The 13,102-nt window shown below is 45.5% G+C and overlaps 2 protein-coding genes across 2 annotated transcripts; both read left to right on the top strand.

Annotated features, from left to right (window-relative positions):
* The first annotated feature begins 221 nt into the window (after positions 1–221).
* SLC10A4 (solute carrier family 10 member 4) lies at positions 222–6,188 on the top strand. Its single transcript, XM_081304832.1, has 3 exons — positions 222–1,097; positions 1,926–2,136; positions 5,454–6,188. Exons 1-3 carry the CDS (start codon positions 502–504, stop codon positions 5,964–5,966), a joined length of 1,320 nt encoding a protein of 439 aa, XP_081160958.1. The 5' UTR covers positions 222–501; the 3' UTR covers positions 5,967–6,188.
* Positions 6,189–7,280: 1,092 nt separating this feature from the next.
* On the top strand, positions 7,281–11,252 carry ZAR1 (zygote arrest 1; the record flags this gene model as incomplete). Its single annotated transcript, XM_081304555.1, has 4 exons — positions 7,281–8,240; positions 10,279–10,371; positions 10,456–10,530; positions 11,109–11,252. The coding sequence occupies 4 exons, from the start codon at positions 7,281–7,283 to the stop codon at positions 11,250–11,252; spliced, it is 1,272 nt and encodes a 423-aa protein (XP_081160681.1).
* Positions 11,253–13,102: the final 1,850 nt, after the last annotated feature.

The raw sequence follows: 13,102 nt of genomic DNA on the forward strand, positions 1-13,102 counted from the left end.
TTTTTATAGATCAGAAAAAGCAATTTCATTTTTTTTTAAACGAAAAGAAAAAAGAGGCAGAGCCCATCAGAGAACTTGATCGCCTGCCAGGCCCGGTTTTTTCTCTTCTTGTCCTTTGTCAGGTCTTTGTTCCGCCCCTGGCTACACTCTCACAGAACCACTTAGTGGTGATTAAAAGGAGGGGACTGGGCGGCGGGGCGGGGCCTCGGGGCGCTGGGCGCTGGCAGACGCGCGCTGCGCTCGGGTCCACCTCGGGGGCTGCGCTGTCTTAAGTGGCAGCCGGGGGCGGCGGCACGCCCGGGAGCCGAGAGCCGGACAGCCGCACCGACGCCGCCCAGGACGTCAGCGGCGCGCGGCTGAGGCTTGGCACCGCGCCTAGCTGGTGTCGCTGCGGACCACCGACAGACCCACGGACGGCGTCGGCGACCGAAGGACAGAGGGAGGCGCGCGCGACGGGAGGGGACAGACCTCCGCAGACCTGCGGCCTCCCGCGACAGCGCCATGGACGGCTCCGACAACGCCACCCTGCTCTTCGCCCCGTCCTCTCTGCTGCCCGACAACTACACTCTGTCGCCTAATGCCAGCAGCCCGGGCCCCGGCACGGACTTCCCCTTCGCTCCCGCCTCAAGCCCCGGCCCCAGCCCCGGGCTCAGTCTGGGGCCAGGTCCGAGCGTTAGCTTCAGCCCCCGCCCTACCCCAAGCCCGGAGCCCACGACCGGCAGCTTCGCGGGCGGCGCGGAGAGCCAGGGCCCTTCCCCGTTCCCGCGGCCTTGGGTCCCCCACGAGCCCCCGTTCTGGGACACGCCGCTGAACCACGGGCTGAATGTGTTCGTGGGCGCCGCCCTGTGCATCACCATGCTGGGCCTGGGCTGCACCGTGGACGTGAACCACTTCGGGGCGCACGTCCGCCGGCCCGTGGGCGCGCTGCTGGCCGCGCTCTGCCAGTTCGGCTTCTTGCCGTTGCTGGCCTTTCTGCTGGCCCTGATCTTCAAGCTGGACGAGGTGGCTGCCGTGGCGGTGCTTCTGTGTGGATGCTGTCCCGGCGGAAATCTCTCCAATCTCATGTCCCTGCTGGTTGACGGCGACATGAACCTCAGGTAGGGTTCTGCTCCTTAGCCATCTTTCTCATCCCAGGCGGCCGCGTTCACAGCCAAGGGTTCAAAACGATGGAGAGCGGGAGTGGAGGCGGCTGGAAAGAGGCTTGGAGAAGGAAGGCAGAAAGGGGAGAAGATGTGGACCCCCGGGGTTTAGAAGTCGGGGTGGCCGCGAAGCTGTTATGTGGCAGTGGGGACGATTTAGGGTCTAGACCGAGCTACTGGGAGGTCCTGGGATTTCACCTTCCACCTACAACGCAGGCCCTCAGCACTCTGACCACCCTCCCGAAATGCCGGGCTGCCAGCACAGGTCTTTGGCCACTGGAAGACAAAGAGAAGGGGGAAGTCTGAAGCTAGGACTCGCCGGAAATGTAAAAGCAAATTAGGGCTATTGGCCCAATAAAGAAAGTAATCTCATATACAGTGCAACCTAATTGAGTTTAATCCAACAAGTAGCATCCAGCTGCTTTACCACAGCTAACATTGCAGGGTACTTGGAAGGATTAAAAGAAAAAAAAAATGCCCCTTGTCCTCAAAAGCATCCATACTCAACTGGTTTATAAAGCCCAGAGCAACAGTCCTGACTTTTTGTTGTGGTTTCTACCTCTTGTTCATGTTTCCTTTGGGCTTAGACATGCTATATTCTTTTGGCACTATTCTCCCATGAAGTAGGTTCTATCCAGACCTCAACCCAGAGAACTTGCTGTCCCACCTTTCCCCCTCTACCCAACATGCAAGAAACTGCTCTGTTGTGTGTGTGTGTGTGTGTGTGTGTGTGTGTGTCTTTGGCTCTAAGCCAATTTTGACTTCTGTTCATTCCCTTTTCTGCAGCATCATCATGACCATCTCCTCTACACTTCTGGCCCTGGTCTTGATGCCCCTCTGCCTGTGGATCTATAGCCGGGCTTGGATCAACACTCCTCTGGTGCAGTTACTACCCCTAGGGGCGGTGACCCTCACTCTTTGCAGCACACTCATTCCTATTGGGCTGGGAGTCTTCATTCGATACAAATATAACCGTGTGGCTGACTACATTGTGAAGGTAAGATCCCTCTTCCCTGCTGTACTCACCTGGAGAGTTCTTGGTCTTGATGGGTGACTGAAATGATAGGAAGTTTGGGAAAGAAGAGAAAGGAAGAAAAGGACTTGGTGGGATTTGCATGGATAAACTTTTTTTAAAAAGTTTATGCTCAGGGGCTGGGGATGTGGCTCAAGCGGTAGCGCGCTCGCCTAGCATGTGTGAGGCCCGGGTTCGATCCTCAGCACCACATACAAACAAAAGATGTTGTGTCCACCGAGAACTAAGAAAAAATAAATAAATATTAAAATTCTCTCTCTCTCTCTGTTCCCCCCCTCTCTCTCTTTAAAAAAAAAAAAAAGTTTATGCTCAAAGATTATCTTCACCTTTTGGAGTTCCTGGAATGATATAGCTCAAATTAAGACAAAAAAAAAATAGTATAAGAGATCTAGCAGTACTCATGGCGGGGGGAGTCAGGGGTGGGAGATGACAGTGTAATTAAATAGCAACATTTTCCACTAATCATACACTACTAAGCTTCAAAACAGGTTAAATGAAATTACTTTAATATAATTTGTGCAGTATTTTTAAAAATTGCTATATTTTCAAAAGTGGAACTTTAATTCTGAGAAACCCTGTTGTAGGCTGCTTTAAAATATTAAGTTAAAAATAAGTTGATATGGGCTGGGGTTGTGGCTCAGTGGTAGAGTGCTTGCCTAGCACACATGAGGCACTGGGTTCAATCCTCAGTACCACATAAAAATCAATAAAATAAAGGTGTTGTTTTCATGTACAGCTTAAAATTTTTAAAAAGTTGACACAAGACTAAAAGTAATTGAAAAATTATATTGTGGCAATATAATACAATACGTAAAAATATTGGCCTTAAAGAACAAAATGAATTTGGGTCCTGGATAATGTAGACTATGTTGCTGTTACTAAATTTGTGTGTTTCTTGTTCCCCATTGCATTATTTTATATGGTTTCTAAAGCTAGCGAAATGATTGGGGGATTGCTAGTATTTTGTGCAATATTGCCAATGATGCTTTATTTTTTAAAAGCATGGTTTTATTCACAGTATTTCTGATCATATTGAATGGAGAAAAATTAAATATTTGTAAATTAAACTTTTTTTGAATACTCAAAAGTAGTAAAAAAAACAAGTAAACCATGAACAGGCTGTTCATTGTTGGAAGTTAGTAAGATAAAATGTATTATTACTATAAAATACGGAGACAAATTCCTTCAAATGAAAAGAGCCATTTCAATGTTTCAATTATGTACATTTAAGAAGATATAACCTTTTTTATTTTACTCATTATTTTCTAATCTGATTATACAGTCCAACGTTTTATTAATATGAAAAATAGATGGTTCTTTTCTGTATATAAATCTATCCTTAAGTAAAAGAAATCCTTCACCATAATAAACATACATATGTGAATATAATACATATGTGTGAATTTGTGTATATATATTTATACATATTTGATATTACATATTCATAGGTGATCTAGAGATGCATTAAGAACTTATTAGGCTTAATCAGTACGCTACTGTTATCAATACAGTGGCATTTGGTATAAACTTTAGGAATTCTGCCCTGTGCAGTGGTGCATTCCTGAAAAATTGGCTATTCAGGAGGCTGAAGCAGGAGGATCACACAGTCAAGGCCAGCCTGGGCGAGTTAGAGAAGCCCTGTCTCAAAATAAGGGACAAAAAAAAAAAGGCTGGAGATGTAGACCAGGGGAAAAGCACTCCTGCAATTAAAAAACAAAACAACAACCAAAACTTTAGGAGTTCTAAGAGAAAGTACAAGTGAACCATTTATACATTAAAAACAGGAAAAATATATTTAAATAATAAATAATCCAGTAAGATTGGCTGACTTTGCATTTAAGGTTAGCCTATCCCTATTTAATTAACATACTATTAAGACATGGTTTATATACTTGTTATATGTTTGCAAACATTTTAAAATGATCATGGGATCTCAATCTCAATGCTTACCCAATGATTTAAAATAGTTTAAGGGAATTTGGGGGCCAATATTTTCAAAATAAAGAATCAGATCTCTTGTCAATGCTCTTACTGTGACACACTTTGAAAACTAATACAAGTTTTGATTTGTGAAGTTTGGTTTCTGCTAATTGTACATGTGTAATATGCACGCCTTGTACACTAGTTATTTCAGCCTTCTGTAGAATTTTAAGGTAGAATTTTTAAACAACCTAGATAGATTTTAAATAAAAATTTAAAGAACATAAAGTATATGGCAATCCCAAAATATCAAAAGGGATTCCTTCTAGATATACAGAGAGCAGAGGCAACAGTTAGCTCCTCTCCCTAGATGGTTATTTCTGCCTCCATAAGAGAAAACAAGTCAACTGGAGTCTGAAGGGGAACTAAGGGAGGAATTTTTAGGTTTCTACCATACTATTTACACAGCCTGTTTCACTTGAATGAGTGAAATGTACAGTCAGAACATTCAGATGGCATGTTTTATACAGTCAGTAGTACTCTATCTAAAACATATCTATTACAATAATTATAGGCATCTATAATAATTATAAAGATCATTAGACTTACAGATGGGATGTTTCTCATGAACAAATGAGAAGGGAGACAAAATTGCAAAGGATTCCTGGCATCTTATATTTACATTTTGTCTTACATGATCTAAGAGTTGATCAAAGTTTCAATATTGTTAATAATCCTCTGTGATATATTTTAAAGATTTAAAATATCACAAAGTGAATTTTTGTTGTGAGTATTAATAGCCTTTTATCTCATGTGTGAATGAGAATTAATTTCATATGGGAAACATGGAGTAAACATCACTTGTCCACTATATACCCCTCGTCAGTGGTGGGGTATAAGCCTCAATGTTAACGAATGTCTTCAAGAGCCACATACATAAATGCACATTCAGAGCAGTTAGAAAGGACAGCAAAACAAAGTTATGTGATAGAGGCTGGGGAGCGGGGACATTCTGCTGGGAGAAGAGTTAGCCTTCCCTGAAAACTGGTTTAAAACTTCCGGAAGCACTATTTTTGAGACAGAGTAGACTGGTGTTAGGTTGCTCCTGAGGGCCTGTCCAAAGCAATGACCAGAGGATACAGAAGTCAAATTGTCACTCAACATGACAGGCCTCCAAATAATTAGAGCTATCCAACATGGATCTGAGGCCTCCGGAAGAGGTGAGGTATCCATCTTCAGATCTTATTTTGTGGGGGAGGTGGGACTAGTTGCATCTCTTTTTCTAAGAACTTAGGATTCTCTGGCCTGAATTCCTCTTCAACAATCTTATTGCTGATTGTGTATCCGTTTTCTATCACTAGGTTTCCCTGTGGTCTCTGCTAGTGACTTTGGTGGTCCTTTTCATACTGACTGGCACTATGTTAGGACCCGAACTGCTGGCAAGTATCCCTGCAGCTGTTTACGTGGTAGCCATTTTTATGCCTTTGGCCGGGTACGCCTCAGGCTACGGCTTAGCTACTCTCTTCCATCTTCCACCCAACTGCAAGAGGACTGTGTGTCTGGAAACAGGCAGTCAGAATGTGCAGCTCTGTACTGCCATTCTAAAACTGGCCTTTCCACCACGCTTCATAGGAAGCATGTACATGTTTCCCTTGCTTTATGCCCTCTTCCAGTCTGCAGAAGCAGGGATTTTTGTTTTAATATATAAAATGTATGGAAGTGAAATATTGCACAAGCGAGATCCTCTAGATGAAGATGAAGACACAGATATTTCTTATAAGAAACTGAAAGAAGAGGAAATGGCAGACACCTCCTATGGCACAGTGAAAGCTGATAATATAATAATGATGGAACCTACCCAGACTTCTCTCTAAATGTGAAGATACACAGGAGCTTCAGTTTTGCTGAAATATTACTTCATATTTATGGCCTGTGGTAGTACATATGGTTTATATAAAGGATAACAATTGGTTCAAACTACATGTAACAGTTTTGATCTTCCCATTGTAAAGCTCCATTGGTGTATTAACCAAGTGTTTTAGTAAATTACAAATCAGTGTTGTAATATAACTTGCACCTGGTCAGCTAAAGTGACATCTTATTTGGTTAAACGTGCTTTTTGGTTTTCACTGTTACCAATTTCTATACAAACAAGGTTTGTAAATGTAGAATTTTGGTGCACTATTTTACATGAGTAAAAACAAGCTATTTGTAAAGTATAATTAAGTTTAATGTAACTAAGACAAAAAAGTGTTTTGCTCAACTTATAAATACCTGACAATGTTGAATTTTGACCTGTACTCAGAAAAGTGCAAACCAGGTTAATGAAACAGTGAAATATAGTATTTTATTGTCAAACCAGTATCAACTCAGAGAAAAGTACATTCATGTATTTGATTACTTGATCTGATCTCTATTGGTAATGAAGCACCAACGTTTTTATGCCAATAAGGCTTTTTCTTTCCAATTGGTCTTCTGCATTTATGTAAACATATTCCAGATCAATTTACTTTTGGAGGGATGGTTTTGTTAGGAAACTTTTGTTAGGTTTTGCAGAACTACTATCTACCCTGGAGAAGAGCAAACTAGAACCTCCTGGTGACCATGGATGGAGGTGAGGGCACGTGCTCCAGGGGAGAAGACAATTAAACTAGATTTAAACGTCCTTGAGTACTTCCTCGTACATGCACCCAAAGGGCTCAGTGGGTAGACGTCTCCGGGAAGCTCTATGAAAATTAAACTATAATCCGAGATAATAGACCCAAAGCAGTTTTCAAACCTGGGTATTTTGCTCACTATCATAGAGGCACCGCTTGGCCTCGTCTCCCTGGGCGGCACCGACACCTGAAATCATCGGGGTATGAGGACCACCTGGTTCAGCTAATCCCAGTGATAGTTTTCTCTTGTTGGGATTCTCGCCTTGGCGTGTTCAATTACAAATCAGCATTTTGATCGCAAAGTGGATCATCCAAAGGTGTAGACCTCGGCGTGTAGAGAAATTTCGTGTGGAGCAATTCGGGGAGGGTCCCCTTCCGCGGGGACGTGGGGACTGGACGCTGCGGCTGGAAGGGCACGGAGGGCGGCGCAGCGCGGCGAGAGGCTGGGGGCCTCTCCCGCCTCCCCCGGGCCGCCCCGGCGAGCCGCCTATTTAGGGCGCGGCTGCAGGCGGGAGCAGCTGGGCTGCGTTTATGGCTGCCTTGGGGGATGAGGTGCTGGATGCTTACATGTACCCGGCGTGCGCCCCCTACTCGTACCCTTACCCGGCGGCTTCCAAGGGTAAGGGCGCGGCGGGCGGGGATGGCTGGCGGCTCCGCGGAGGAGGCTGTCCTCCCGTCGCCGCCGCCTCATCCTCTTTCGCGGCCGGGGCGGCCTCGTCGTCCTTTCCCGGCTATGGGCAGCTGGCGGCCGCCGAGTATTTCGACGGCTACCAGCGGGCGCAGCTCATGGCCCTCCTGTCACAGGTGAGCCAGGGCATGCGCCCGCGCAGAACCACCAGCCGCGACGTGGCGGTGCAGGTGAATCCGCGCTGCGACGCCTCGGTGCAGTGCTCGCTGGGGCGGCGCACGCTGCTGCGCAGGCCCCGGGACCCCGGCCCTGCGGCCAGCCCCGGCTCCGAGGGCCCGGCGGGAGGCGACCCACCTTCACCTCAGCCTACCCGCCGGGGCCCGGAGCAGGGCAGCCCCCAGAGCGGCGCCTTGCGACCCGTGCGCTTTCCGCGCACCGTCGCGGTGTACTCGCCGGTGGTCTCCCGCCGCCTCACCGCTTTCCTGGAGGGGGCTGAAGCCGCGGTGGGCGAGCAGAGCCCCGAGGCAACCGAGGAAGAGCGAGAGCCATCATCCGCGAAGCCCCAAGGCCGGGAGGAGGGAGAGGTGTCTGCGAGGAAGGCGTCCCAACGCCGGCGATCCGAGGAGGACGACGACGACGAGGCCCAGGCCACGGCGGGGGCGTCCTGGGAGCAGCTGATCAACCCGCCCAAGCTGCCGCCGCGGGAAGCCGGTGACCGCAAGGCGGCCCCGCAGCCCTCGCCAAGGAGTCCGGAGCTGACCCCGGCGGCGGGGAAGGCTCAGGATGGCGGGGAGACCACCGCCGCGTGCGAGAGGTCGTCGCTGCAGAGCGCTGAGCCTGGCAAAGTGCGCCTCCGCTTCCAGGTAAGGCCTAGGGGGTGGGGACGGGAAAGCGGGCTAGAGCCAAGGGGAGCCTGGAGGGCGGCGTGGGGCGTCTTTTCCTGGTACCTGGCCGGGGCTGCTCGGGACACGTGGAGATGCCACACTTTCTTAAGCATGAGGCCACATCATTGTGCATTTCGCAGCCTCTGAGGTGTGTTCTCTCAACAGTAGGATCAAACCGAGTGGAGCCCGATTTATTCCGCAGTGACTGTAAGACACCGGCTCCACCAAGTTGGCCAGGGAGACGCCTTCTTGACATTCTTAACTCTGATCACATTTGCATTATAAACACCTGATGGTGGACACGTTGTGCATTCTGCACCATGTTTCCGGATGACTGAAAATAGGCGCATAAACTGCAGAAATCTGAAGGCAAACTTGCTGGCAAGATTCCCCAGCATCCTTCTATTTATCCACTACACGTGGCAAAACCCTTAACAGGCCACTACTGGGGTCCTAATCTCCTATCCCCTGATTCTTACCTCCATTTCCCAAACTAACAGTCTGCTGGAAACTGGAGTTTCTAAAGTGCCTCTTGTAGGAACTTGCCTTGCTTTCATTTTTGTTTGGTACTGAGGATGGAACCCAGGGGCACTTTGCCACAGAACTAGGGTCCCCAGCCCTTTCAAATTTTTATTGAAACAAATCTTTGCTAAATTACTGAGGCTGGCCTTGAACTTTCCATCCTCACACCTCAGCCTCCTGAGTCACTGGAATTACAGGCTGCACCAAGTCTGGCTCTTGCTTGCCTAGCATGCTTAAAGTCATGGGTTCAAATCCCAGTAATGCAGTACCCCCCCCCCCCAAAAAAAAAACTCCACCCCATTATGAAATCTAGTGTTGCTGAGACCTTTTGCTGTCCCTTGTTAATGCCAGAGGGATCCTTAACCTGAGCCCTAAAGGGCTGGGCGCCTGGAAGGCATTTATAACCCAGGGTAAGTGGGAAAAGCAGGAGATGGTAAGGGGCCCTAAGGAGTTCTTTAGCCTTGTCCACAGTCATCTCAGGACTGTAGATTTTAGGGGGTGAGCTACCTGGAGGAGGGAATCAAGTGGGTTGTCTGTGAAACTGCATTAAATACTCCAAAGTGCCTACTAGGTTTAAAGGCCTTTAAAACTTGGTCATAACTGGTTTCTCATTGGGAGGGAAGAAGGAAAGCTTAAGAATAGGACAATACTAAGTGAACTGTGATTACAGAGGAATAGCACTGCTCTATGAAGGAAACAACTTCACCTGGGGTGAACGCTTTCTTATTTTCAATCTTTAACTTTCAAAAAAATTTTTTTTTTTTGTATTGAGGATTGAACCAAGGGTCATCTTAACACTGAACTACATACCCAGCCCTTTTTATAAAACAAAACAAAACAACCCTGAGACAGGCCCTAAACAAACTTAATGAGACTAAGTTGCTAAGGCTGGGCTCAAATTTTTAAAATTGCAGTCCTTCCTCGGCCTCCTTGAGTCTGTAGGGACTACAGGTGTGTGCCATTATGCCTGACTCAACTGTGTGTGTTCTAAGATCAGACTTTATAGAGGAAAAAGCCTACTTAATTGCAGGGGCTGGTGATGTGGCTCAAGTAGTAGCGCGCTGGCCTGGCATGCGCAAGGCACTGGGTTCGATCCTCAGCACTACGTAAAAATAGATTGTGTCCACCTACAACAACAACAAAAATTTATATTATATATATTATACATATAATATATATATAACATACATATAAAATTGCAAGCTTCAGACAATTGACTTTTCCCTTGCCTGTTGGAAGAAAGATACCTTATTTGTTAAACAACCTTGTGAGCCAAACTAATCTAGTATATACGCTGTTTGGGGTCCATTCATTATTTGTTTGACTAAGCTGTTAGCTCACTTACTATATTGTGGAGGCTTAGTCAAATCCCATTCTACTTTCCTCTGTGATCTGGAATGAAATTGCCAGTTTTTAGTACCAAATAGATCTTTCTCAGTTTCTGAAATAAGGTAATTCAGATGTCATGTTGGTTAAACTCGGATATTCTGTTTAGTTCTTAGAACAGAAATATGGCTATTATCATTGCAAGGACTGCAACATCCGATGGGAGAGTGCGTATGTGTGGTGTGTACAGGGCACCAACAAGGTAAGGGACATCATTGTAAGTGGCACCTTCTCCCGGAAGTGTTGAGAGGCTTTTCCTTCAAGTTTATCCTCCATCTCATCACAGGTTTACTTCAAACAGTTTTGCAGAACTTGTCAGAAGTCTTACAACCCTTACCGAGTGGAAGATATCACCTGCCAAGTAAGTGTTTGCACTTTGTGTCTGAACTAGATAGTGTTAGAGGCTTGTTAATATACCTACTTGAATGTGTTTCCTAAATGAAACTAGGCTCCCAGTGATTTTAGGTTTTGCAGGGCCTGGGCTTTAGCTTTCTTCTGTCCTTGCAAAACTTAGTAATGGTAGACTCTTTTGAACCTGTTACCTTACTTGCAGCATGGAAGAATGATTGCCTTAAGTTCTACTCAGTAAGAGAAGGCAAACTGAAAAACAGAACAACTTTCTACTAGAGGTAGTAAATGACTGTTCTACCCAGATGCTTCTTAGTAAGCATATTCAAGCCAAAGTATTTAGTATAAGCAGAGGAGTTCAGTTTGTCTTACCTGAGAGTTTAAACAGGGAGAAATTTCATGATAACCAAATTCACTGTACCATGGTGTCCTAACCCCATCATTTGCTGAGGGGTATAGACTGGGACAAAATTAGAGAATTATCAGGGACCTCGCTTAGCATGGTCAGGAAGTATTTGAATGGACTAGAAAACTCAAGCCCTTGGAGAGTTTCCAGGACTTACCTATATGTGCTTCTCTCTGGTTTTTCAGAGTTGTAAGAAAACTAGATGTTCCTGCCCAATAAGACTTCGCCACGTGGACCCCAAACGCCCCCATCGTCAAGACTTGTGCGGGAGATGCAAAGGCAAACGCCTGTCCTGCGACAGCACTTTCAGCTTCAAATATATCATTTAGTGAATGAAAAAAGTTCTTCTGAATGTGTGCTAATGGAGTTGGCATGTGAGCTTTTCTCAGGCTCCTTTCTACCTCTCCCTCCTCAAAATACTTGATGAAAGGCAGTGTATTTTGATGCAGCCTTCAAAATAAAGGTATTGCAAAAACAGTTCAACAATTGCAAAAAAGTCTGTCTCAATAAAGTTGGCGAGCTTGTCTCTTGCTACCAGTTTGGGCCTGTCACCTTAACTTTGTAAAACGTGTGGATGGCATATAGTGGGGCAGGCAGTTAGGTCCCAGGCACTTATTGAGGAGGGATTTGTAGACATGAGATCTGCTTTGGTGGGTGGGACTGAAGCTTTTAAGAAAGTTAATTGAACTTCAAAAGCAATGCCTTCTAACCATTAAAATAAGCATTCTTTAGGGCAAGAGGAGGCTGAGGAGATTGGGAGGTAGCTCAAAGAGAACAATGGTGTGTGTGTGAGGGGGTGGGAGCTAAGTAATGAATTCATCTGGTGGCAACAAGTTCTTTAAGAAAGCAGTCCTCCTAAAGACTGACTCAAGCATTAGTTGTTATTGAATTTCCCCTAGTTAGAATGGGGATCTAAACACTTAACTGCACCTGATAGCTTTCTTAAAGGATCTATACAAGAACATGGAGGCCCACTGGCAGATCTCTCCTAGTTGTGCATGGCACTGAGCTTAGAGCTAGAGGTTCCTCTAATGAAACTGAAGCTGGGGCTGTTGGTCTAGTGATTATAGAAACTTCACAATTAGAACTAGGTGCTTCATTATGTCTCCTTCCAATGTGCTAAACATCCCATTTACATTAACCCTTATTACCTGAGAAGGGTTGTGGAAGTCAATCTATTAATATCTTGGACACTGGTATATAACCAAAGGAATTAAAAGCCTAAGGTTAGTTTGAGGTCACCCTAGAATCCTTTTATCAAGAGGAAAGGCCCACCTGCATCCATCCATAGAGATGCTTAAGTAGAGTTCTGGGCCTGTTCCTACTAAAGTACTACTTGATGAAGTTTCCATTGAGCCTCCTGGTTGGTGTTGATGGAATTTAAGCATGTATCACTGCTTCAGCCAGCCCTATGCCGAGTACTGAAAGCAAGCCAGATGGAGCATACATCCTCATGGAGTTTACCCTATGGGGGTAAATGTCCATTTTTAACAAATGCAAAAAGAAGGTTCTGACACATGGTAAAGCTTCAGTTAAGTGCCTGTAATAGGGATCTGATGTAGGCGAGGGAAGGCTTGTATAAAGGATTGATGCTTCCGCTGAATTGAAGCCGAGTTGGTCAGAGGAGGAGATGCCTTTCATGCTAGGGCAGCATGTGCAAAAGAAAACCAAAAAGAGGCCATAGTAGCAGAATATTCTAGGGGATGTGATAGTAAATACAATTATCAGGACCAGACTAGGAGGGCTTTTCAGGCTTTGTTCAAGAGGACTGTCCTCGTCTAATTATTAGGAGTAATCGAGTATAAAGTTTTAAAGGTATAATAGGAATAGTGGGACCTGATGATGCACTTAAATCATGCCAGATGCACAGAAGATGCATGTCAACAAGGAGACTTGAAGAAACCAGATAGTGATGGGGGGGTTGAGATGTGAATAAGAACCCTCAAGGTGTGGGTTAGGTGGTATGCTTTTATTTGTTCTGTTACTATTGATCTGGTTGGGGATAGGTACAGGGACAGGAAATTCACTTTGACTCCTATGCATGCAAGAGATATAGATATGTATATATGTATATATATAATATATATAATAGGTGCTCAAAAACCCTTTGCTGAATGAAGGCGTAAACTATAGTAATCTACCTGCAACAAGTCCTAAGACACAAATTTTGGCTAATTAG

This window comes from Spermophilus citellus (genome assembly GCF_964194105.1).
Source record: "Spermophilus citellus genome assembly, chromosome: 8".
Taxonomy (NCBI): Eukaryota; Metazoa; Chordata; class Mammalia; order Rodentia; family Sciuridae; genus Spermophilus; species Spermophilus citellus.